At 43.1% G+C, this 26,866-nt stretch overlaps 2 protein-coding genes across 2 annotated transcripts; one reads left to right on the forward strand and one right to left on the reverse strand.

Annotated features, from left to right (window-relative positions):
• Positions 1–30: 30 nt before the first annotated feature.
• Positions 31–26,754, forward strand: LOC143511708 (uncharacterized). The gene is made up of 26 exons (XM_077001285.1): positions 31–102; positions 795–1,013; positions 1,362–1,430; positions 1,710–1,876; positions 4,575–4,771; positions 5,834–5,918; positions 6,028–6,144; positions 6,241–6,313; positions 6,455–6,584; positions 6,909–6,986; positions 7,294–7,375; positions 7,947–8,015; positions 8,144–8,262; positions 8,371–8,413; positions 8,493–8,566; positions 8,646–8,687; positions 8,765–8,836; positions 8,939–9,052; positions 9,669–9,766; positions 10,074–10,218; positions 10,293–10,383; positions 10,460–10,648; positions 10,846–10,991; positions 25,038–25,187; positions 25,780–25,827; positions 26,231–26,754. The coding sequence occupies exons 2-26, from the start codon at positions 808–810 to the stop codon at positions 26,294–26,296; spliced, it is 2,670 nt and encodes an 889-aa protein (XP_076857400.1). The 5' UTR covers positions 31–102; positions 795–807; the 3' UTR covers positions 26,297–26,754.
• Positions 21,249–22,395, reverse strand: LOC143511530 (cation channel sperm-associated protein 3-like). Its single transcript, XM_077001135.1, has 4 exons — positions 22,346–22,395; positions 22,006–22,159; positions 21,682–21,918; positions 21,249–21,577 (listed from the first exon to the last, which is right to left on the reverse strand). Exons 1-4 carry the CDS (start codon positions 22,393–22,395, stop codon positions 21,320–21,322), a joined length of 699 nt encoding a protein of 232 aa, XP_076857250.1. The 3' UTR covers positions 21,249–21,319.
• Positions 26,755–26,866: the final 112 nt, after the last annotated feature.

Here is a 26,866-nt window from a genome sequence, read left to right on the forward strand (position 1 = left end):
TACCTCAATGCACACCGTAGGCGCGAGTAGCTGTAGCTGTTGCCTAGCAACCGTAAACACCATCCCGAGCCGAACGTTCCTGGCCGTGACACCTCGAAATCGGTAAACAACGGACTTGGTCATCGAGATCTCTCTCTCTCTCTCTCTCTCTCTCTCTCTCTCTCTCTCGTGAATTATAATTAAATTGTAAACGTAACCATCCTTAGCTCTTAACTAGGTTACATAAGTTACATAAGTCGTTTTGGTACATTTCTCACATCAGGGTTTACATTGGCATCACAACAAGTGCGTTTCTCAAAACAGTTAGTGAAAACAGCAAAAATCAATGAAATATCTACAAAAGCACAAGTATGCAAAAGTATACTTCACTCAAAATTCTTTGTTTTTGCATCAAAAACAAATATTTAGGTCAATCCATTTGTCAGTGCCATCAGAGTATGGTCTGTGTGCCATCGCCTATGAACAAGGCAGTCAAAATACTTAGTTATGTTGTCAGTGCAACTTTAAGTCACAGTCAATGTAGACTGTAAGTATATTCTGATGGAAACTAGCTAAGCTTTTGATTTCAAGAATGCTGCACATTCTGTGGTATATCAAATACATGTTAAACACACAAACTTATATGGAACACAACGTTACACATGACTGTATGTGGGAGACTGATAGCAAGAAATTGCTCTCCATCAGAGAAATGTCATCTAGTCCTCTGCTAATACCAACTAGTCCTCTGCTAATATCATCTAGTCCTCTCCTAATGCCATCTAGTCCTCTCCTAATGCAATACTTCTTGACAGCTCCCATAAGATCATGTTTAGCAGCATGGAGCGTGGTTCCAGCAGTCTGGTCCTGAGTGTCCTGCATGAATGGGACCAGGGCGGCAAGACCGTCCGTGTTCGCATGCTGCGGGAATTCCTGAGCCGCAACACGGGAAAGACCAGTCAGGAGCTGGAGCTGGAGTTTGGCCAGGCAGGCAGCCTGTTCCTCGCCCGCCTCACTGCTTGGATAAGACTCACGTATCCACACAAGCTTTAACCTGCTTCTCTTTGGAAGTATGTATATAAGAAGGATAGAAATGCTGTATATCTTGTATCAAACCCATCTGGGATTCTCAGAGTAGAGTATCTAGTGCAGTCTTAGTCTCAGTGTCCATCTAGAGTTTCACTCACACAGTTTGGTGTATGCTTTATGTTAGGAGAGGACTCAGCCCTTTAGCTGACAAACAAGCTCTTCTTTCAGGGTGTTAGTGTTAGGTTAACACAGCAAGACGGAGTTCAGGGGGCAGTGCAGGCTCCTCCAGGGCTGTCCGAGCCCCAGTATGGATGTGATTGCCTCAGCTGATTCCTTAACTGCAGCCTCTCTAGCTACATGTTTGGTTGTCATTTGGAGCTTCAGCTCAGAGCACTGGAGGTCTTCCTCTCGGCTGCCGGCACGTAAGTCCTTTTCCTGCTGCTTCTCCTGCCTGACACACTTCAATCCAGTCCTCAGTAGCTCCCAAGCTCAACCTCTGTCAGGTAACAAAGGGCTGTAAAATTATCATCATCATCATCATCATCATCATCATCATCAACATTATTAATATTATTATTACCTATATAAATATAGGTATGAATCTGTTGTTGTTTTGCTGATCACGTCAAACATTGCTGAGGTCTGGTCTGAAACCCTGTTAGATAGAATCAGACTGATGTTTCATGTGCTCCTGCTGGCAGCCACATGTATCTGATGGAGTTTTTGGAGATGGGAGGAGTTCTCACCCTGCTGGAGGTTCTGGGACACAGTCAGGTCACAGACAAGGCGAAAACACGATCTCTCCATCTGCTCCACATCATCGCCAACAAGGGACGGACGTACAAGGAACTCATCTGTGAAAGCTATGGTGCATATTCATGGGTTATAACACAGGTCATAGTGGGCTAGAGCACAGGTCATAGTGGGCTATTACACAGGTCATAGTGCTCTATAACAGAGGTCATAGTGGGCTATAACACAGGTCATAGTGCTCTATAACAGAGGTCATAGTGGGCTATAACACAGGTCATAGTGCTCTATAACAGAGGTCATAGTGCTCTATAACAGAGGTCATAGTGGGCTATAACACAGGTCATAGTGCTCTATAACAGGTCATAGTGGGCTACAACCACGGACGTAATTTGGGGACATGTCCCCCCCACATTTTCAAAAGCCGGTTTTGGTGCCCTGCAGTTTTTACGGTTAAAAACAAATATTTAAATAGCAACGAATCAAGCGCTAGGACCATGCAGAAAACGACCGCTCCGAGTTCTGACGTTGTGTGCCCCCCACCTATAAAATCAAAATTTCATTCATGGCTAGAACTGAGGTCATAGTGCTCTATAACACAGGTTGTAGTGCTTTATAACACAGGTCATAGTAGGCTATAAGGCAGGTCGTAGTGGCCTATAACACAGGTCATAGTGGGCTATAACAGGTCGTAGTGGGCTATAACACAGGTCGTAGTGTTCTATAACACAGGTTATAGTGCTCTATAACACAGGTCATAGTGGGCTATAACACAGGTCATAGTGCTCTATAACACAGGTCATAGTGGGCTAGAACACAGGTCATAGTGGGCTAGAACACAGGTCATAGTGGGCTATAACCAGTGTTGGGAACGTTACTTTAAAAACGTAATTAGTTATAGTTACTCACTACTTGTCCAAAAAAGTAACTGAAATGATAAGGATTTTTTTTTAAGCCGTTTTGACAGTCAGTTGAAATGAGTAGATCAGAAAGGTGTTTAACTTTGATATTTATTGCACATCAACAGACCAGTGCAGGATAAAATCCTTTAAAATCCCAAATCTTTGTGTAAAAAAAAAAAAAACAGTTACACTATATAAAGTGCATTTACATCTATCAAATTAAATTAAATTCTCTCAACCTGAGACAACTGGTTTGTTCACAACAGAAGTAAACTTAACAATAAAACCTCTATTCTTAAATAAATAAATCAAATACCCTGTCATGTCCAGCTCCTCCCTCCTCCGTGGTCCCACCTAGTTTTCCCCGTTTCCATGGTTTCCCCTCTGTCTGTCACGCCCCTGTCCTCAGTACTTGCACCTGTGTCTCGTTTACACTCCCCTGTTTCAGTGTATATCAACCCCTCTGTTTCACTCCTCTGTGTCGGTCATTGTACGTGAGTCCCTTGCTTTCTTGCTCTGTTCATTGTATTACTTCTTGTGCTTTTCATGTTCTCTGCCTTGTCTCCTATTTCCTTGTTGTATGTTTGCTCCTCATTTCCCTTCCTCCCCACCTTGTGTAATCTGTTCCGGTGAAAGTATGTATGGATTGTTAGTTTCCCTTTCGTTGGGTTTTGTGCTGGTCATGTTTATCTGTAGTCTCGGTTTGTTTAGTTACACGTTTCACGATTTTCAGTTAGTCGCTACTCCCCTTGTTATGTTGCGTTTCTCCCCTTTAAGTTCATGTAGTGTTTGTTGTAGTAATGTTCCAATGTGTGTTGTATTTTCCTAGTTGTCTCATTTTGTAGTCTTAGTCCTTCGTTGTCTAGTATTGTTCTTATATGTATTCTGTGTTTCATTCTAGTGTTTTGTCACCCTCCTTATAATAAATATTAATTCCTTTGCAACTGTGTCACCCCTGCTTCTGGTAAACGTTACATACCCAGTCTGGTATACATTCAGGAACTTCAAGTATTTTCTTAAATAATGTTTATATCGTACGGAGCCCGGGAGGGGACATGGGTAAAAAATAAAAATTAAACGAGGGAACGTTTTACCATTCGAGCGCACGTTTTCTGTAATTCGTGCTCACGATTTGTTTTAGTCGTGCGCACGTTTTAATTAAACTCGTGGTCACGATTTAGTAATTCATTCACACGATTAACAATTCGTGCACACGTTTTGTTTTAATCGTGCGCACGTTTTCATTAATTCACTTGCAAACCCTACTGGCCTAAGCGCATACATTGCAGATACAAGGAGAGAGGCAGTAACAGTTCCCTGAAACTGTATATACTTTGATCGTTTAGATTTATGCCACAATGAACAGAGATGTTTATTAGGTCTTATTTGCTTATGCGTCATGAGGACATTGTAGCTTCCCTTGCACACCGGGAATCACAATCAGTAAACGGCATCTGAAGCGAATTCTAAGCCTTTTAATGAACATTTATGATGAATTTTAATGTTGCCTTGTGATCGAAAACACGATCTCTCCATCTGCTCCACATCATCGCCAACAAGGGACGGACATACAAGGAACTCATCTGTGAAAGCTATGGTGCATATTCATGGGTTATAACACAGGTCATAGTGGGCTAGAGCACAGGTCATAGTGGGCTATTACACAGGTCATTGTGCTCTATAAAACAGGTCATAGTGGGCTATGTGGTCTATGGCACAAAGTGGTCTACTTGATCTATGACACAGGTTATAGTGGTCAATCACTGATTATAGAGGTCAATTTGGTCTATGGAAAAGGTTATAGTGGTTCATGTGGCCTGTGGTACAGGTCATAGTGGTCTAAACTCATCTGAGATCGATAGATTAAGAGGTGTTGGTTTCTCCTTTATTTCCCACTGTGTCTTTGAACTGGAGGTGTGAAGGCTGTTGCTGAGTGTTTGGCTGCGGCCAGTGTGGAAGAGACCCGGCACGCAGCCTCCTTCTTGCTGGAGTCCCTGGCCCAGGGGAACCCCAGATACCAGCAGCAGGTCTACAAGGGCCTGGTGGCCCTGCTGTCCTGCAGCTCGCCAAAGGCCCAGCAACTCGTGCTTCAGGCTCTGCACACGGTGCAGGTAACGTTACACAGCCATGTCTCTGTAACATGTCTGCAACAGGACAGGTAACGTTACACAGCCATGTCTCTGTAACATGTCTGCAACAGGACAGGTAACATTACACAGCCATGTCTCTGTAACATGTCTGCAATAGGACAGGTAACGGTACACAGCCATGTCTCTGTAACATGTCTGCAACAGGACAGGTAATGTTACACAGCCATGTCTGTAACATGTCTACAGCAGGACAGGTAATGTTACAGAGCCATGTCTCTGTAACGTGTCTGCAACAGGACAGGTAACGTTACACAGCCATGTCTCTGTAACATGTCTGCAACAGGACAGGTAATGTTACACAGCCATGTCTCTGCAACAGGACAGGTAACGTTACACAGCCATGTCTCTGTAACATGTCTGCAACAGGACAGGTAACGTTACACAGCCATGTCTGTAACATGTCTGCAAGAAGACAGGTAACATTACACAGCCATGTCTGTAACATGTCTCTGCAACAGGACAGGTAACGTTACACAGCCATGTCTCTGTAACATGTCTACAACAGGACAGGTAATGTTACAGAGCCATGTCTCTGTAACGTGTCTGCAACAGGACAGGTAACGTTACACAGCCATGTCTCTGTAACATGTCTGCAACAGGACAGGTAATGTTACACAGCCATGTCTCTGCAACAGGACAGGTAACTTTACACAGCCATGTCTCTGTAACATGTCTGCAACAGGACAGGTAACGTTACACAGCCATGTCTGTAACATGTCTGCAAGAGGACAGGTAACATTACACAGCCATGTCTGTAACATGTCTCTGCAACAGGACAGGTAACGTTACACAGCCATGTCTCTGTAACATGTCTGCAACAGGACAGGTAACGTTACACAGCCATATCTGTAACATGTCTGCAACAGGACAGGCAATGTTACACAGCCATGTCTCTGTAACATGTCTGCAATAGGACAGGTAACATTACAAAACCATGTCTCCAACATTTCCACAGGTCTGTCATATCTATCATATCTATCACGTTTGCTAAATCTTTTCTTTCCAATTCTTTTGCTCTTGCAGGTTGTTGTAAAGGCAGCTCACCCGAGTATCGTGGAGCCCCTGCTGAATTTGCTGCGTTCTCTACACTTGGAGGTGCAGTACGAGGGTGAGGAGTGTGAAGCTTACGTTGACTGAGAGTTGTTGTAGTTGCACTGAGAAATAATGCTGCATATGTGTGTGTGTGTGTGTGTGTGTTTCTCCCCTTATTCTCTTAGCCATAGAGTTGATCAGAATTCTGCAGCAGACGGAGGTGAGAGCGGCTCTGCTCGGTGCTCTAGTCACGCTCCTAAAACCAGCCGGACGGGGTGTCTGCACACACAAGATCCTACAGGGTGGCTCTTCACTCTCTCCTCCTAACTGCCCAGTTCCAGACGAGCACATTTGTATAAGCCACAGTAATGCTGGTCTGTGTTTGGTTATTCCTGTAGATCCAGAGATGGAGAAGCTAACAGCATCACTGCCAACGTTTGTTCAGCAGGCAGCTGCAGCTAAAGTCCTTCGGTAATTCCACACGGAAACATTACATCTCACAACACACGATAAACATCACAGTGTATTATAATGTACATATGTTCATTCTGTTCTATTGTACATACATGTATTTTGGTCCTTGCTGTGTTAAATAATAAACTAATGTCACAGGATGTTAGCTGAGGAGAAGCAAGACATATCTGAAGAACTGATTCATCTTGGTGTGGTTCACCATCTACTTTATGCTATGGGCAACCGGGAACATGCAGACACTCAAAGACAAGCAAGCCTGACTTTGGAGGTAGAAATGAGAGAGATGAGAGAGAGAGAGATTTTGTTTTTCTGTCATGATGGGGACATTTGACTCCTCTATAATAATAATATAATATATATAATATATAATATATAATATATATAATATAATATATATAATATTTGAATATAACACACATACACACACACACACACACACACACACACACACACACACACACACACACACACACACACACAGACGTCTAGCATGATTATGCAGTTTAAGGTCAGTGTGGCTTCTACATTGTAAACATCTCTCTTGTATTTCATCCTCATCTGTGTTCACAAAACTTGTCCCGGTGTCTCACAGCACTTTGTACGCTCCTACCCAGTGGTGGCATCACAGGTGCGGACAGCAATGGGGCAGACTCTATTCGACTCCTTCATGGTGAGCCTGCCACACATCTCACACCCCTAACTGCAGTAAGCGTGCACGAGGTTGCAAAGCCAGCTACGCGGTTATTAGACAGTGATGCCATATCGCGCCCGTAATTCAGTGATAACGGCGCCCCCCTTGTGGAAAGTCTTCATCCTGCTAAAGTTATAAACAACATTCATGAGGTTATCTACGTCTGAAAGAAAACATTCACATTTTTCGGATTTGCAAAAACGTTTTCCACGTCCGTTAAATCAGGCCTTAAACGTCTGACACCAAATGCATGTCTGTCACTGAACAACCATTCGTGCGTTTGCAGCACAACGCTGAACTACTGTACATGCGCATGGACCATGTTAAGGCTGATCTCTTACTGTCAAACAAAGTCAATATTTTAAGAGGTATGTCTAAAATAATGTGTTGGTTATTTATTTCATTTTTACAGTGATTATTTTGAGTGCATGTTAAGAATTGGTTGTAATGAAACTCTAATATTTGTCTTCTGTTGCAGAATGTGAAGAACAGAATGCAGAGTCCTGACCGCCACCAGACACAACTGCATTTCTTTTTAAAGTGTCTTCAGCAGAGTTCATCTTTAAAGCACAATAAATCTCAATTCAATCCATAGCACGTGGCTATTATAAGACATACGGTAGCATGTGTTTTTATTGAAAGAGTTGTGGAGGTGAATTGATTGGTTGTGTACTCCAGGAAGTGGAGTGAGTGGCGGGAATAATAATCCTTCACCCCGGCATGTTTGTTGTTTTCTTAATGTCGCTTCTACAAAGTCAGACTTCCCAAGTAAGCCGGATTTGAGCCACCACCGGTGTGAAACAGCCCGAAGTAAATGCGGTTAGCGCGAGCTTCCCCGTGCGCTCCTGCACAACCCGGTTCAAGCTGCACGCGTCTGCTGTAAAGTTTAGTGTGCACACACAACCACAATGAGCAAGCTGACATGGGCACTGCGATCAGGGAAACGCACAACGGTGGAAGACACAAAAGTTGTCAGATCCACAAAGAAGTCAAAGCCTCGTAATGAAGGTAAGTGGTTGTTCCCCCGCTGGAGGCTTACACCTGAAAGACGCAGTTAGAGGTACTTGGTCAGTTTTGAATGTAAATTGACTTTTGGAATGATGCCGGTGAGATCAAACGTCTCTTCTGTCTAGTAGACGTTCCCCCCAGGCCGTGCACGTGCCACTACTTTCACGACGACGCTGAAGCCTCGCGCTTTCGCTCGCGTCTGTTGTGCTGGTATGACGACAACAAGAGAGACCTGCCCTGGCGCGCGGTGGGACCTGCTGGGCCTTTGACTGGTCACGCGTGCTATACATGTCTGTGTTCTGGGTAATATACATGTTTTCTAGTTGAATTGATGATTCCATCCTCTGTGTCTTAGAAGGCGATAACGGAGAAGGATGTGAACGTGCGCACCTATGCAGGTAACGGTGTGTTTGAGCGTTAGGGTGCGAGACAGGACCATGCGCACGACTGCGACTGTATTCCTCTGTCTCCCATCAGTGTGGGTCTCGGAAGTCATGCTCCAGCAGACTCAAGTTGCTACGGTAACAGACTACTACAACAGATGGATGAAGGCAAGCCAGCTCTCGTGTTGTTTGTGGTTTTGTGAGACTGTTTCCTTCACTGACAGTAAGGGCTCTCTCCCCCTCACAGAGGTGGCCCACAGTTCAGGACCTCGCGGATGCTTCAGTGGAGGTAATCAAGGCAGAAAAACTTCCATGACCAGTAACCAGACGTCCCATTCTGACACTCCTGCTGCTTTTTGTGGGTAGGATGTGAATAAGATGTGGGCGGGACTTGGATACTACTCCAGAGGGCGGAGACTGCACCAAGGCGCCCAGAAGGTTGTTGTTGTTGCGTTTACATAACATCTATTGATAGACATGGCAGCGTTCCGCCCGTGTGTGTAGTGTGTGTGTGTGTGATTGCTGGCGTCGGTGCTGCAGGTGGTGTCCGAGCTGGGCGGGGAGATGCCGCGGACGACCCTGGAGCTTCTGAAACAGCTGCCCGGAGTGGGGCGCTACACCGCAGGGGCTGTGGGCTCCATCGCCCTGGGGCTGGTAAACAGACCTCCATCATAATCATCTTTACAGACGAGGCACCATCTGCACACCGTCATGGCCCTGATTCAGAGATCTAATCCTAACCATACTGTACAGAGCTCTTCCGATGGTGATTTCACACTGCAGTGCAGACCAGACTGGGTCCACTGGGTCCATGTGCAGCACCCTGGCCTACGTGTCCTGTGTCTTAGCAGACTTATGTGAACTTGTTGCAGGCTGCAGGTGTTTGGTATATGTGTTTAGACTTCAGGTGTTGTAGGCATTTCCCACAATCCCCTTCGTTTGTGAATGTGGTGCCACCTTTGCTATAGAACGGTGTGGTGTGAGTGGGTGGAGGACTAGTGAGTGGGTGGAGGACTAGTTATCAATGGGTGTAGACACTGTAGCTATGCCCAGCAGGGCCTTAAAGCATCAACCCAGCACACTACTGACACCTTTCAGACGAGCTGGACAGAAACACTGATCTCGGCCTAGTCTTTATTCCACACTGGTATTCTTGCTGTGTGTCCACTCATCCATGAGGTTATCGCTCAGTCCCTCTGCGGTGTGAGTGTTCCATCGTGCTCCCAGTTACTGTACACACTGGACCTCTTCAAGCCTGTGTGTCTCCTAGGTCACGGGGGCTGTTGATGGGAACGTGGTGCGGGTGTTGTGTCGTTTGCGGGTCATCGGTGCAGACTGCACCAGCTCCCTGGTCACAGACACCCTGTGGTATGAACTCAAACTGCACACCACATCTTGTGTGGAGAAACTTGAGGAGACTGATGAGATGTAGCAAGAATCCTGGAGAATCTTCATTTATTCCCCTTCAGACCAATAAATAAAGTACTTATTTCATTACGCCTACAGAAGACCTGTGGTTTATCCTTGTGCTAATAAACTAACAATGAGTGATCACTTTGATATTTTATCCTTTTTAGTTATATTAGATCCTTTCATTAGCTTCTTTGCATTTGTGTTGAGACATAACTAGAATTGAAGAAATGGAGGAGACTCAGGTCTTGTCATGTCGTTTTAGGGGAATGGCAGATGCTCTAGTGGACCGACGCAGACCTGGTGATTTTAATCAGGCTCTTATGGAACTTGGTGCCTTGGTGTGTATGCCCAAGTCCCCCCTCTGCCCACGCTGCCCCGTTCAGATGCACTGCCATGCCTATGGAAAGGTACCCCACTGCCCTCAAACCCCAGTGAACTGCTGCAGGTTTCACAGGGCTGAGGCTGTGATTCCATGTCGCAGGTGAACTTTAAACAAGAGCTGGAGGCAGGAGGCCTTGTGGGTAAACCAGACTGGCACCCAGGCAGCTGCATGGCTGATATAGAAGACTGTGGTAAGTCTGGCTTTCACTTGCCATCCAGCAGTGCAGCACTTTGGGAAGCTGGTGATGATTCAGATGTTTCTTGAAGCAGCAGCCAGCAGCAGTAGGTGTGAGCTGTGTCTGTCTGAAGACTGGGCCAGTGACCTCGGAGTGCAGAATTACCCCCGCAGACCGGTGAAAAAGGCCCCGCGCGTGCAGAGGACACTCGTCTGTGTCCTGGAGCGGCAGGAGACAAAGGTTGAGACTCTGTACCTGCTCACGAAGAGGCCAAACACAGGTACAGGGTCACCCAGAGGTCAACTGGCCCACAAAATGTCCATAGCTTCTTGTCGGTCAAACCTACTGTAATGTTTCATTTTTTCCTGTGGTCCTGGAGTGCTGAAAATAAATGTAATCAGGAGTTAAACACCTGAAGTAAAACTTCAGTTAACAAAATATCTACACATATTTTAAGTGCGACTTGTTGGCTTCCAGGGCTACTCGCTGGTATGTGGGAACTACCCAGCGTCCTCTTGGAGGAAGGTATCCCTGAGGAGAAGCACAGGACCCTGTTGAGTGCTGAGGTGCAGAGGATTCTGGGAACATCACCAGATGAAGAATCTTTTCAGTACTTAGGAGAGGTCAGTGCAATTCAAGACTTTTCAGCTGATAGGAATGATATTAACTACAGACACTACGTCCAGTGTGTAGGGGTGATGACGTATGGTGAGCCAGCATGAGCCTCTAGAATCTCCCCAGTAATCCTGGGTGTAGATTTTACTGGTCTGGAACTGAACTGAAACCCCAGACTCTTCCCTGAGCTGGTGACTGATCATACTGATGAGCTAAAATCTCAGTGTAAGCAGAGCAGCGTATGGCAGCTGTTCGGACAGGATCAGTTCGCTGTTGGAAGGTGGTGTGATAATAATAGGTAATACGGGTCTTTTACCTGCTGGACAATGTAAAACAAAACCTGAGGTAATGGCAGCCAGTGAGCATGCAGGAAATGTGGAGAGATCCTAAAACACAGTTGCAACACAGTCAGGTTAAACACTGTCAGTTATGTTAATCAACCTTACGTGGCTGTTCGTGCAGGTGTAAAATGGTGTCTCAGCCTCACGACGTGGGCTGAAGTTCAGTGGTCTTCCTCGCCTGTGTGTATGTGAGTGCAGCGTCTTGCGCTGAAGATCAGTACTACCGTAGGAGCACCAGGTGTACCAGTGGCTCGTTGGCAGTGTGGTGCAGAGAGGGATTCAGGACAGAGACGTGGGCACCGGTCCAGGTTTGGCTCTGTAGGTGAGCGGTGGGAGCCGCTACAGGAAGCCAGTGGAGTGGAGCAGGGGATGAGGTGGGAGAAGATCAAACACACCCAAAAGCATGGAGAACATCTAGTGGAGACTGCAAAGAGTCACATGAAATGTTGATGCCAGAGCAGACTGTGAGGTTTGATCATGCTTTTGAAGCGAAATCGCGAGGATGATGTGTAGGTGGAATAAGAAAGATGACAGGCACTTTGATGACCGACTTTAATGTGTTTGTGGCTGTTTCTTTATGCTTTTGGACCTTTTTTGATCCGTTTTGTTTCTCTGGCTTCTACGTGGCCACTCTTCTTGGGTCTGCTGTAGTAAGTCGTGCTCTAGGACCTCACTGAAGACACACGTGGCCTCGTTACAGAGCTGCTGTAGCCTACGTGTTCACATTAACAGTGTTATTACTAGGGCTGGGTATCGATTCAAATTCCAAGAATCGATCTGATTCCGATTCTGAAGATTAAGAATCGATTTATTTCGATTTAATCCGATTTAATCGATCCGATTCGATCCAATTCGGGGTTTAGTGTTATTAAAAATGTATTTGAGCTATTTCCTGACTATGTACAGAAGCAACATGTTAAAACTAGTATTATATTGATATTAATCAGCAAATAGTTACTGGTAGTTGGTAGTTACTGATGGCTGGAAGACTGGTGAAAAGGGTAATCATAAATCTACCTTCAAGAAAGGTAATCCAGGACAATAAACAGAGGACATATTTGAGGTGTCTGCAACAGTGGACTCACACTGGGACACTAACCAGTGCATTATTATTATGATTGAAATAATTAAGAATTCACCCAAAAGCTGTTGCTACCAAATGCATTTTTATTTAAAAAGTGCTCACACTTAATAAACTGAAAGTATAAAATGTAAACGTGTATTTTTCTTTAAAGTGCGAATATAAGAACAGAACTGTCATGTTACGGTCCCCGACCCCTCCCTTTTGGGCGTGTGTTAACGTTGTCTGCGTCTACTTGTCTGCGTCTGTAGATCTCCGTGGGTGCGGGTGCGTCTTGTGATAATCCGTCTCACCTCGTGGGGTTTGTGCGTTCGCGCAGCGTCCTGTGCTCATCGTTGTTTGAGTCGCACACGTTCTATGTAAACGTGTTTTATGTGCGCTGTCTGCGCTTCGGTAAATGTAATAAACATAACGATTTGGAAAGTGCAAAGGATTCTGTCTCGTCCATCGCCTTGCGCCCAACGTTACAAGAACATTTAAAACTTTTTTAAACTGTAAAAACACTGGGTAAACTTTCAGTGACATGGACTAACTGTAAATAGTCACTGACACTGGATAAACTGTCCTGCTTTTACATTGCCGATTTGACTATCGTCGTTACCGGTGTTGCGGTCAATTCAGTTGCCCCTGTTCCCCCAAAACGGCGCATGCGCGAAATCAACGAAATCACGAAATCAGCATCAATAATGTACCTTAAATACACTCCGGCTTTATTCTACAAGGGGAACCAAATTTCCCAGTCTCTGGTAAAACCTGTTCCCCCATGTGTTCTCAGTGTTAAAGGAGATACAGGATGAATAAATGTTACTGAATGAATTGATTATAGACAGATATAAATAATCAGCATAATTTCTGTATTTTATATCAGCTCTAGCTTTATTCTTCAAGGGGAAACCAAATTTCCCAGTCTCTGGTTAAATATGTTCCCCCTGTGTTCTCAGTGTAAAGGTGGTACAGATAGTTGTAAAGTCACTGAATGAAGTGATTAAACACAGATACAGATAATCAGCACTATTATTGTACTTTATATAATCTCCAGCAGTTATTCTACATGGGGAACCATTTTTCCCAGTCTCTGGTTAAATCCATTCCCCCTGTGTTCTTAGTGTAAAAGCACTGTGCAGTGGATAAAACTTGTTATTTACAAGTAGGGGTGCGCGATATGGGAAAAAAATTGTATCACGATTTTTTTGCATAAAATCACGATTTCGATTTTTTATCACGATTTTCCATCCAAAATAAAAATAAAAAATTGGGGCTACAAAAAGCTTTCTTTTTAAGCAGATTTTAATGAACGGTATTGCAATTTTCCATGTGCAAACATTGTAAACAAAAAATGTAAACAACACACGTTACATTGATAAAGTGCACTATTAGAATATAATTAAGAACAAAATAAGTGAATTAAGTAGGTAAACATGATTAAGTAGGTAAATATCACTGTGATAAATTAAACATCTTCACTGATAAAGTAAACATTCTCACTCTGATAAAATGAACATCACTCTGATAAAAAGAACATTCTCATAGAATATAAAAAATAAAGTAAAATATGAAACGAAGAACACAAACACAAAATAGCTTTAAAAAATTGTCCAAAGCAAACTGAGAACTGTATTAGTGCAAGTTTTCAACATAGAAATATCAAACTGGTCCTGATAAAAAGGAGAAATTCACAGTTTCCCCATCACAGATTTTTAGTCAGAAAAATCAATTTGTTCACCTTATCTGGCTTGAGAGTATCCCTTTGGCAAGTTACTATGTTGCCACCTGAGCTGAAGACTCGTTCAGAGGGAGCGCTTGTTGCTGGAATGCACAGGTATTTCTGAGCTAGTTGGCTACCTCGTGGAAAGTTTCCTTCGTGGACTTTCCACCATTCCAGAGGATCCATCTCACTGTCTGCATGTGGAGTGGAAAGATATGCCTTCATTTCCCCCTCGATTGCCTCTCTTATAGATGGGGTGGAAGCTGTTGTGCCAGCTGCAGATGCAGCACCTGATATTTTCAAAAGGCTGCCTAATGTTTTCTTTTGTGCTTTCTTTGGTGGGGGTTGGCATTCTGCCCCAGGATCACTCTGCGAAGTGGAGGTTGGCAGTGAATGCTGTGCTGTGCTCAATAAGGACTCGATCTCAGAAACAGCTCTGGCTTGTATTTCCTCTGTCTTGTCACTGTCAATGTACTGTCTCTTGAACCTTGGATCCAAAAGCGAAGCCATGTCGAGCAGGTCATCAGTGGTGGGGTCCTGATACTTTTCAGTGAGGTAGTTGAGGATTGTTGTCCTCATTGTGTTGGTGAGCTCAATGTCTTCTTCATTCAGCTCAAGGATGTTCACTTTCAGCAGGTGCAGGACTGGCTTGACATATGAGACACTCACATAGTCCTCCCCAGAAAGCGCATCAGTGAAATCTCTCAGAGGGCCAAGGGCCTTCTTAACGCACTCCATGACTTCAATATCTTGCCATGATGGTGCCAACTGCCGTGTCTTCTTGTCAGCTTTCAGGACCTGCGAGATGGCACTTTCTTGCTCCAACACTCTCTCGATCATGGCAAGTCTGGAACCCCATCTGGTTGGTGACTCTGTTTTGAGTTTTTTTTGTGGGAGTTTCAGCTCTGTTTGAGCTTGAGCCAAATCCCTCTTCTTCCAGCTGAAGGAGAATGCACTGACTATTTTTTTGCAGACAGATGTCACACGAACAACTCTATGATCTTTGGCACTGTTTTCTATGAAAAAAGAGCACAGTATTTCATTAGTAAGATGCAATGACAGAAATAAACCAAAATAACAAAATGAACATTTTAATATGCCATTAATTATTAACATTAAAAGTGTTGCAATGCTCATATTTGATCATTCAGAATTTTTATTATGATTATCAGCATCATTATAATAATATATATTATTGTTATTATATGTGAAGAAACATTTGAGATGAGATGAGATTCAATTTATTGTCATTGCACATGTACGAGTACAGGCAACGAAATGTGGTCTAGCATCTGACCAGAAGAGCAATAAGCAGTGGGTAGAATGTACTATAAATATTATAAACAATAATATTAACTATTTAATCATAGACACCCCATCACTGTTTTTTTTATTTATAATCTGTTCCGGATACGTACTGAAAACATCTTAACAGACATGCATTATTAATTTATAACGTTTACTCACCAGTGGCTAGGTGCAGCCTATGCCCAAAACAGGGAAGACGAGTCCAGTTGTTAAGCTGGAGGGCCTTCACCATGTTGGTCCCACTGTCTGTGGTCATGTTGCTTGCAGAGTCGCGCTGCAGAGCTTCCACTTGTCGATGTAGTGGATGGTCAAGCTTAAATAAGGCTCAGATGTGCGGCTAGACCACAGATCACTGGTTGTTGCGAAGAACTGCACTTTTTGTATTTGATGTTCTAACTTCTGTCTGCACTCTGTGTATAGACGTGGCATTGCAGTGTTGGAAAAAAATTTCCTGCTTGGCATCTCGTAGCGGGGGTCAAGTACTTTCATAAGGTGTTTAAATCCCTCGTCCTCCACTGCCGTGAAAGGAACCATGTCCTTAGCTAGATAGTACGTAACAGCGTCCGTTATCTCGCTCCACCGCTTACTGGACTTGTCATACGTGGTGCCTTTTTGAAATGCCTGGGTTAGCGTTGTTTGCTTCGGTTTTGCCACCAAGACCGCAGCTTGTGAGGCGGCTGCCCGCATGGTGTTGCTTTCGGCATATTCCTTGGGATGCCTACGTCTCAAGTGACTAAATAAATTAGTTGTATTAGCATCTGACGATTTAACATTTTCTTTGCACACCCTACATATAGGTGAAGTTTGGTCTTTGTCAGTGGATGAAAACCCAAACCAATTCCATATTACAGAGGTGGATTTCCTCTTCTTCAGTAGCTCCTCGATTTGGATTTCAGCCATCGTTGTCCACGCAGTTTTTCGTTTTTACAAACACAACACGGAGGCGTGGAAGACGCACAGTTCGCTGTGATTGGTCAGTCCTACGCCCTACGTCTGCCGCGTCAGCAAAAAAAGTCATTGCGCTGATTGGCAAAGGCGATCTATACGATTTCTCTAATTTGGTAGATCGCCTGCGATTCTCCACTGGTCATCGCCATTCACTCGTCATTGCCATATCGTGCACCCCTATTTACAAGGATAAGAGTCAAATACACCCCCACCCTAATTTTTGTGCCTTAAAAATACATTTTCTGTCATTTACAAGGGGGGAACCATTTTTCACAGGGCTCCGGTTAAATCCGTTCCCCCTGTGTTCTTAGTGTAAAAGCACTGTGCAGTGGATAAAACTTGTTATATACAAGGATAAGAGTCAAATATAACCTCACCTTAATTGTTGTGCCTTACATGTACATTTTCTGTCATTTAAGAGGGGGGAACCATTCTTCACAGGTCTCTGATTAAATCCGTTCCCCCTGTGTTCTTAGTGTAAAAGCACTGTGCAGTGTATAAAACTTGTTATATACAAGGATAAGAGTCAAATATAACCCCACCTTAATTGTTGTGCCTTACATGTACATTTTCTGTCATTTAAGAGGGGGGAACCATTCTTCACAGGGCTCTGATTAAATCCGTTCCCCCTGTGTTCTTAGTGTAAAAGCACTGTGCAGTGGATAAAACTTGTTATATACAAGGATAAGAGTCAAATATAACCCCACCTTAATTGTTGTGCCTTACATGTACATTTTCTGTCATTTAATAGGGGGGAACCATTCTTCACAGGGCTCTGATTAAATCCGTTCCCCCTGTGTTCTTAGTGTAAAAGCACTGTGCAGTGGATAAAACTTGTTATTTACAAGGATAAGAGTAAAATACACACCCACTCTACTATTTGTGCCTTTCATGTACACTTTCTGTCATTTAAGAGGGGGGAACCATTTTTCACAGGGCTCTGGTTAAATCCGTTCCCCCTGTGTTCTTAGTGTAAAAGCACTGTGCAGTGGATAAAACTTGTTATTTAAAAGGATAAGAGTCAAATATAACCCCACCCTAATTGTTGTGCCTTAAAAATACATTTTCTGTCATTTAAGAGGGGGGAACCATTTTTCACAGGGCTCTGGTTAAATCCGTTCCCCCTGTGTTCTTAGTGTAAAAGCACTGTGCATTGGATAAAACTTGTTATTTACAAGGATAAGAGTAAAATACACACCCACTCTACTATTTGTGCCTTTCATGTACACTTTCTGTCATTTAAGAGGGGGGAACCATTTTTCACAGGGCTCTGGTTAAATCCGTTCCCCCTGTGTTCTTAGTGTAAAAGCACTGTGCAGTGGATAAAAATTGTTATTTAAAAGGATAAGAGTCAAATATAACCCCACCCTAATTGTTGTGCCTTAAAAATACATTTTCTGTCATTTAAGAGGGGGGAACCATTTTTCACAGGGCTCTGGTTAAATCCGTTCCCCCTGTGTTCTTAGTGTAAAAGCACTGTGCATTGGATAAAACTTGTTATTTACAAGGATAAGAGTCAAATACACCCCCACCTTAATTGTTGTGCCTTACATGTACATTTTCTGTCATTTAAAAGGGGGGAACCATTTTTCACAGGGCTCCGGTTAAATCCGTTCCCCCTGTTCTTAGTGTAAAAGCACTGTGCATTGGATAAAACTTGCTCTGTAAAGCAAAAACAATATACCACATGCTCAAGTGATTTAAATATTGCATCAAGCCAAATGGGATAACATATGTCGTGTAATACATTTTTATTTGTATTTAGAAATAAAATTTGTATTTAGACAAAAGTCCTTTTAGGCTGTAGAACATCCAGGACACAGCAAACAACAAATAAGTCTGTTAAAAAACAACCTTTAAAGTGTGAACAATACACGTCTCTTTATGTTTCAATAAATAATTTAAATAGTTTAAAAAACACATTAAATCTTGCTAGCATGCAAGTGAACTAAAAAATGCAAGAGGCTGAAAAAGTAGCGTAAACAATTAAACATCGGAGTAATTTTTGTACATTTAATCCTCTGCTAAAACACCTGAGCTTTACAGCACAGTTAGTCACAAGCACACAAAGTTAACTTTAGTTAGAGAAACAAAACCAACCCGGATAATAACGTGTACACATCGAGTAAAGGCGATAACCCAGCAGCAGACTAATGCGTGATTTCGTTGATTTCGCGCATGCGCCGTTTGGGGGGAACAGGGGGAACTGAATTGACCGTAACACCGGCACTGTCCGACGCCATGTTGTTTTACAGTTAGTTAGACCGAGCACGCCTGCGTGAATTCAGTGACGAGGCGGGGGTAAAAGTTCACTAAAAAAATTGATCTTTGGACGTACGAATCGATTATCAGATCATCATATGCAAATCGATTCTGAATCGGAAAATCGATTTTTTCAACACAGGCCTAGTTATTACAACACAAAAGAACAAGGAAATCCACACTAATGAACCCACTACAGTCTGGCTTCAGTTGGGCTGCTATGACACTTCACTGTTTTTCATGCTCCCTTGAACAAAGAATATGACTTCAGTGTGTAAAGCTAAATAATCATGTTGCTATAAGACAATGGGCCGTTATGTCTGTAATTAAAACCTGCTACACTAAGAAGATGTTATCTTAGGACCAAACTATGCTAGTGATGATGGAGCTGTATGCAAGATAGGGTGGAGTTGACTTAGATGTGAATGGGTGTAGCTCACTTGTTCATGGTGTTCTTCTGCCGTTCCAAGACTCTCAGATAGGTGTCTATAAAAGACAAACTAGTACAACCGTCATCCATCACCATCGAGTCCATGTCAAGGAATGAGTTCCTGAACTGCTCCACTACTTAGGTAATGAACAGCATTTCACCAATCTGAACATTGAATAAAAATGTATGTTTAAAAAATAAGTTATTTTAAAATAAGTACAGATTGTGCACTCTGATGTAATATTGGGACAGGTCAGAAAAGGTAGAGTCCCTTACACATGACTGGATTTTTACATTTAATTTCTTAACATTCATTGGGACTGAATTACTCATTACTTCTAAATAAAAGTAATCTCCACACAAGTCTCCACTCTCACTGGATGCTGGATCACATCCTTGTCCTGGTAACCTTTTCTCTCCCGGAAGAAGACGGCGGCTGAAACTCGCCTGACTCTGCATGGCCTTCCTCATGCTGGCCTCGTAGCACTGGATGGCGGCTCGTTTCTTTAGGGTGAACGCTGCTTCCTTCTCCCTCTTCAGCTCCATCTCAGACGCTTCGGTCAAATTCTGGTTGACGTGTTTTCATGGATGGGTGAGAGAGAGAGAATGTGAATGTCCACGTTAATCACAAAACCCAGACCGCCCTGGGCCAGGCTCAGCTTTGAAATGACAATGCCCAGGGCAGGTGAACACAGCGATGATGATTGTTGTGGACAGGCGTAGACTTGGGTTTAGGGTTTGTGTGCACTTATGTAATGATGTGTACTATTTAGGTCACATGGTGTCTGTGGCAGTAACGATTTGTAATATCACCTGTGCACTTGCTAGGTGAGAGAAGCCTACTTCTGCTGATCGTTTAAACACTGTAAGTCGCTGACGTGAACGTTGCCTAAGGATTACTGCTTGTATCTGGATTTTATGCCGTTTGTGGATTGTGAAGGTTTGTGGACACTGATGTTTTAATTCTTGAATACTTGATTTGATACAAAATAAAGCAACGCTAACAAGCGTGGATCTATGTTTGGAACAGCTAACGCGTCGGGCATTAGTTTCCCCTTTTCAGCCGCTCTACGACTTTGAAGTTTTTTGGACAGTCGTCAACAATGATTATGATTATGATTGTGCATCTGTGGCTGTTCTCTTCTGTTAGAGAAGTGACTCTGTTTGGTTCTTTCTCTACGTTAGAAGTTTTGGTGAAAGTTCATAGTGACCACCAAATATTTATTTCGTCTCTCTGCCCTCCCACAACAACCTGGGGTCTTGGATATTCCTCCTGTTTCCTACACACAGCCACCACTTGCTATAAAGATTCAGCTACTGGCCCCAAGCACCAAACTGCATTAAATACCATTTGATACCTGATTTATCTGAGTAACCACTGTACCCTTCCTATTCTCTGCCTGCCACAGAGGAGGTGTGTAGAGGACAGAGAGAGCAGTCAAGCCTCATTACATGTTGTACTTTATGGTGGATTTGAGTTTGAATGCATGTAATTTCTATTATTACTCATCAGTCTACATTTGATCACCCAAAACAACATGGTAAAAAAAACATGTTTTAAAGACATTGAAAATGAATTAAAAATTTTAATCTAAAATTACAGTGTTTTGTTGATCTAATGATCCAATTTTTCACATTGTCATTATTGAAGATTTAGTGTAGATGGGTAATGGCTAATGTGTCCAATCACACACAAACATAGTAAAGTGTACCAAGGGGCCTGCATGCTGTCTACTGTAAATATTTCACTTACAACACAAAGTACATACACACACTTCCACTGAAGGAGTGCTAAGACTACTGTAGGTCATCACTCTGCATGGTTAGGGGAGTCCTGGGTGGGGTTGTTGCCTTCAGCCGTCGTTTCAACTATTTTCTCACAATCACAACTTTGAAGCTGGATTCAACCCCACAACCTTCTGAATGAGGGGCCACGGCCTACACACTACGCTACCGCTCTTGGGACTATGTAGCTGGCCATGTCTGACAATATCTGGCTACTGCATTTGACAAACTTATGACAAGCAAATCCAGAACCAAAACCAGTCCTCGAGAACCTTACTGCCATCTCTGTGATGATCACTCCAGTTAACATGTTGAAGATGATGAAATGGCCGATCACGATGAAAACAGTGGTGAAGAGGGAACTCATAGCCAGGCCTGAATCTTCAAACTTCTGCTGTAGGACTGTCCAGTTATCCAGCTGAAAACACAACAGGAACACAAATGAGTTGCTTTAAATAGAAAAAGTAAATATATATTTAATGATGAGGAATGTTGCAGCTGAAAGTGATGGGCCAGAATATATCATTCAATTTATGAAACTTCCAGCGTACTGTAAGTAAACCAAAGAGAGTGAACATGGAGGTGGTGAGATCTCCCCAGTCTTCAGGGTCCCCTGTGTCAGGATCACCATAGTAGAAATAGCCAATGATGGCAAAGTTGAACAGAAGCAGTATAGTCAGCCCAACTGCGTACATAGCCCTCCGCATGGTCTTGAAGAATGCTGCAAAGATGGCCTGAAAAGCCCAGATTAAACACCGTGAATAAGTAATGTGCAGTACTGCAGAAATGTGCAGTAGTTCTGTTTCTGGAATACACGCTGGGACTGTGTGCTGCTCACCTGTATTTCTGGAATGAAGGTCACGGCCTTTATGACCCTGAGGGATCGGAACGTGCGGATGGAGCGAATAAACTTAAGCGATTTAGAACTACCGTCCGAGATTATTGTTATAATAAAGACTGCCAAGATGATGGTATCAAACACATTGTAACCGTTCTTCCAATATGCTCGGGGATCCACGTACAATTTCATTAAAAACTCCATTATATATACCACCAAAAAAAGGTCCTCTGCAATCTGTAAAAAGGAAATAAGGGATTTGTTGGATTAGCATTCTCTCTCTGCCCCTTTCCCCCTCTCCGTCTTGTTTTTAAAGACACTCACTTTGAAGAATTGAAAATTCTCGTATTTTAGGTTGTAGTCTGTCTCCAGGGCCATAAAAAGAGCATTTAGGATGATGGAGGCCGTAATGAAAGCATCAAAGAGATGGTGCTGGGTGATTTCTGCCACATAGCTGTTGAATGTGATTCTTCTTTTCCTGTGAGAACAAATAATAATCACAGAGAAGTCTTTTTTTTTTTCCTTGACCCAAATGCAATTATTGGTTATTAGGCCCTAGGCAGAGAGAACCCTGTGCTGAACGTTTGTGTCACGTGTACATGTGGGTGTTGGGGTGGTGTTCAGATAACCACATTAAAATAACCACATTATCATGGTTTCTAACCACACTAAGACCGCCTCTGTGGCTGTAGGCCTACTGTGTTTGCCAGCCATGTTTGATGGCTGCTCCATTTATGGTGGTGGTCAGAGGTGTCAATTCCAGGTTCAGAAAGTAAAAGTCCTCAACAGGATTTTGCTCAGGCTTCCTGGATTGTGTTGATTCCACTAATCTTACTTGGATTGGATTGCACTAATTAGAAAATCTAGCAAGCTTGAGCAAAATCCTGGTGAGGACCTTTACTTTCTGAACCTGGAATTGACACCTCTGGTGGTGGTAGTGATGATAACATCACTGTTATAGCGGTGAGGTCATTTCAAGAAATGTAATGGAGTGAAAAGTGGTGTACACGTCAGATAACCACACAGGTTTAAGTGGAGTTAAGGAAAGCACCCTAAATGTTACTGAACCTTTAAGCCAACCGTCGGACTTATTTGACTGGAGGAAAGATTATTCGAAATTATTCTCTTGGCCATGACCATACCACACACTAAACATTGGTAGATTTAGATTTGGAATTATTCGTTTTTTTAAATAGTTTTGTTTCTGAACATAACCATATTTCAGAGCGAATTAAACGTATTGACATGTTTTTGTGCTCGGTGACAGTTTCGTGGCACGTGCACACACACACACACACACACACATACCACTCGCTACTATTTAAGTGTATATCCTATTACGCTGCATGAATAAAATGTATAATTGCAGTCCATTATAACTTACACTATAACTCCGGAGGGTTCACCATCCAGTAATCGACGTGCCAGCGTTAAATTAGTTGTTTCTTCCTGAATGATACATTTCAGATGTCCGCTTGCACTCAGTCTGTCCTCGGAGACATCCTCCATCCCACGGTTGGGCCGCTTAGACCAAATATAAAACCTCTATGAAGTAAATTCGCTGGTTCACGTATTAACGACTGGCTATCCAGTGACGTAAGACCGGGGTCGAACTTTGCGGATGTTTGTGATGTTGTACCACGACGTAATGCGGTTTTACTTTTGTGGGTCGTTATCTGATGAATTCTGATCAGAATTCATTTTTAAAGATTATCCTCATGGATTTTAGTTTGCGCAGCCAACAGTCTTTTTAGTGATTATGAGTTAATGTAGCTAATCTGTCTACTAGAATGATACACAGTCCTGAAATGCTAATGGGGTTCGTCCGTGACGAGTTTTACAGACTTTAAAAAATAATGTTCCCTTGTTTCTAAAATATCGTTAGCGTCCTCGTTAAAAAATGTTAGTGCCCTTGTTTAAAAAAAATAATCTCAGCGCCCTCGTTTATTGTCTTATCACAGTTGTAAAACCCTAAAATAAACTATGCTGTTTGACACTGTATGTTAATATTGCAACGTGTAATGTTCTAATAGTTCTCGTACCACTTATGAAACGTTTATGAAGGTCCCAACATCTGATCAACAGCTGCAGCTTTGTTGCCATAATTAAAAACCTTAAATCTAATGATTTTTTTGTAAAGCTTTGATCCTTTTACAGCAGATTATTTCAAACAACACACCATAATTTGGCTAATACTGTGTTGAAATGTGTGTAAATATGTCCTCAGGTTACAGGAGGTGACTTGTGGGTACTGCTGTTCTTTTGTTGACACCAGAGGGCGCAAGAGAGCGCTAAATTATAAATGTATGCTCGTATGTATCAGTCAGTAGTTGTCTGCGCACAACCCAGTTGGTGGATGGTCATGTCGGTTGGTTCATATCTGTTGAAATAAATATATGAAAAATGAAGAGAAGTCGTCAGCTCCTTCCGAACGCATCGCAGCAGCACTCTGTTAATAAAATTTAACATACTGCATAAACATGTAATGTAGACAACATGGTACTGAACATGGTAACACTGACGCTATGAATGCGTATTTATTCCAGCCAGATGCTTCTGGTGTAGAAATGTGTTACATCTCAAGACACAACACAACACGCACAACTCAAATAACACGTTTTATTTGCCCTGGTTTGATATGTTTGCCGTGAATTGAATGGTTTGCCCTGGTTTGATAGGTTTTCCGTGGTTTGAAAGATTTGCCTAAACGTTTTGAAGACCACTTTGTGTACAAGAACTCTTCCTCTCAGCGGTTCTGTTTCATCCCTGATGGACCGACGCCTTAAGGCTAAAACATACTTGCTGTTAACTACGCGTACGCGTACGCATCATGGCTGCTTCGCGTATCCTGCGTCGGTTTGGCGCGTAGGTCTTGCACGTCCTCCAAAAGTTAACGCGACGCGTACGCGAGGTGCAATACACACAAAACCGCTAGGGGCAGTGTAGCCGCTAACCAGCATCAAAATGGACACAACGATATCCAACGACACAAATTCGCCATTCTCACCACGTCTTTGATTTAACGGCCTTACATACCACCTACGAAGGGATCGCTGTCGTCGTTTTTTCTGCCGTGACCGTAAAATTACCCAAAGGCTAATCTCCTCGAGTGTTGCCATGTTTGCATCGTTAAAATACCGAAGCCCTTTCTACGTTCTGCCCTCTAGTGGATGCCTCCAGTTTCACGCGTTGCACATAGGCTAGTATGTTCTCAGTAACGTTCACAACGCAGCCGGTTGTGTACGCGAACGCATGGGCAAACAGCAAGTATGTTCCAGCCTTTAGGGTGTCTGATGCTTCAGCGACCTGCAGGGGTGAAGATATGTGTCTGATGTGTGGGTTGAATGTCTCCACAGGTGATCCATTTCTTCTCCCACATACACCAAACATACGTGGTGTACAGGGCCAGAGTGGGCGTGTCCAGTGAGGGGGACAGAGAGGCCATAATCCACTGGTTGTCTGCTTCGGACCTGCAGGAGGCAGCTGTATCCACAGGGGTCAAAAAGGCAGGTGGACCTGTGCCTGTTTGAGCAGACATGCATGGGCACATATGGGCAAGACAGGGTACCCGCGGGTCCTTAAAATGTCTTAAATTTAGTTTTCCATATTCAAGGCCTAAACATGTCTTAAAATGTCTGGAATTTTATGAGGGGAGGCATTAAGGGGAGGCATTGTTCTGGCGCGATGTGAACTTTGCCGAATCTAGCGCTAGGACCATGCAGAAAATAACCGCTCCAGGGTCCTAGTGCTAGATTCCTAGCGTTGGAGTATACGGCCTCAACAACGTCAACAATTTTCGTTCGACACCCCCGTCAACGATGTGGAACACACCTGCATCCCCAGTAATAGTATTCTTTTTTCTTGTGAGAGGTATTAAAAAGGTCTTAAAAGTAATTGAATTTGAGATTTAAAAATGTGCAGATAGCCTGCAAGAGATCAGTGTTAGCATCAGAATTAGCATGGGGAGAGCTGGATTAGCAGGATAGTAGTATTTGCATGTGGGATATACAGGACATCGTTAGTGTATGTATTGTAATGTCTGGTAAGTACCATCTCATACCTCCATTGTTAATTCTGCGATCTGTTTTTGGCTCATAGATTATGAAGCTTTATTTTGAGTCGATGAGCAGATCGAAGGACACCCAGGTAAGATAAGACTAGTGGTGAACCAGACAGATTATCTCCAGATCATTACCAGGCATCTGACAATCTCAGCAGGGGTTGACTGATCTCACACTGGCTTGTGATGTGATGTCAGTGCAGTGGCCCATGGATCCTGTGAAGTGGTCCAAGACCTTTATTAGTGTTAAAACACAGGGCTGAACTCTTAATGTGGCACTCTGAGATTGTCCTGCATTATTTACACTGATATATGGTGGACACTGAATACACTGTGGTGAATAGGTAAAAACCCCAGTAGACCAGGAATACCCAGATGATCTCATGCTAAAATAATTGCAATTATGTTTATGGTGCAGCTGAATATCTCAGTCCTCTGTGATATTGCAAAGACTCACCCTTTTGATAACAAAATATATTAATGTTTCAGAATAAGACGAGAAGTGCAGAAGGTAGGAAAGTCAAGCAGAGCAAACCTACAAGGAAGCGCCAGTAGGGGGCGCCCTCCCCTCGCCCATCTCACCAGCTCCAGACCCGCGCAGCTCGTGCTGAGAACCCCGCACTTCTAACGCACTTCACCGTCTTACAGTCGCATCAACATGGAGTTTTATTGAGTGACTATCATTTTCTAACTTAACCTGGGTCTGGGTTATTTTTGTTAGAGCAAAAAAAAAGCATTTTTGATATTATGTAGGCCTTTGGAAACTAGATTAAACAAAGTTTTATATAAAGTCTTATGGAGAGACATTTATTTTTGCAGTAAGGAAGCCTGTCCTGTTCACCTGCGCTCCTCATTAGGGCAGAAGGGAGAATTAAGGCCTCCTGTTCACAATTAAGGGTTTCTGTTTCTGATCCACATCTGTTGGTGACGAAAGTCAGTAGCAGCAGCAGCAGCTGAAATGTGATCCTTCGTGCTGAGCAGGAATAGTGAAGCATGAGTTAGATGTCCAAGTAAAATAAAGTTTATTATGGATCTGTCCAGAGATCTCTTGTTACATACACTAGATTATAGAGATCTAACCCCTCTATAATCACAAACATTTATAATATCTGCTACTGGTTACAT

The sequence above is a fragment of the Brachyhypopomus gauderio genome, chromosome 4 (assembly GCF_052324685.1).
Source record: "Brachyhypopomus gauderio isolate BG-103 chromosome 4, BGAUD_0.2, whole genome shotgun sequence".
Taxonomy (NCBI): Eukaryota; Metazoa; Chordata; class Actinopteri; order Gymnotiformes; family Hypopomidae; genus Brachyhypopomus; species Brachyhypopomus gauderio.

Excerpts from the sequence above, each read along its gene's own strand:
- LOC143511708 (XM_077001285.1), top strand. The coding sequence starts at position 808 with ATGTTTAGCAGCATGGAGCGTGGTTCCAGCAGTCTGGTCCTGAGTGTC. Across the intron at positions 1,431-1,709 it reads TTCCTCTCGGCTGCCGGCAC|CCACATGTATCTGATGGAGT; the intron begins GTAAGTCCTTTT and ends TCCTGCTGGCAG. Across the intron at positions 25,188-25,779 it reads TATCCACAGGGGTCAAAAAG|ATTATGAAGCTTTATTTTGA; the intron begins GCAGGTGGACCT and ends TTTGGCTCATAG.
- LOC143511530 (XM_077001135.1), bottom strand. The coding sequence starts at position 22,395 with ATGGCTGGCAAACACAGTAGGCCTACAGCCACAGAGGCGGTCTTAGTG. Across the intron at positions 22,160-22,345 it reads ACAGAGGCGGTCTTAGTGTG|GAAAAGAAGAATCACATTCA; the intron begins GTTAGAAACCAT and ends TTGTTCTCACAG. Across the intron at positions 21,919-22,005 it reads AGAATTTTCAATTCTTCAAA|ATTGCAGAGGACCTTTTTTT; the intron begins GTGAGTGTCTTT and ends TCCTTTTTACAG.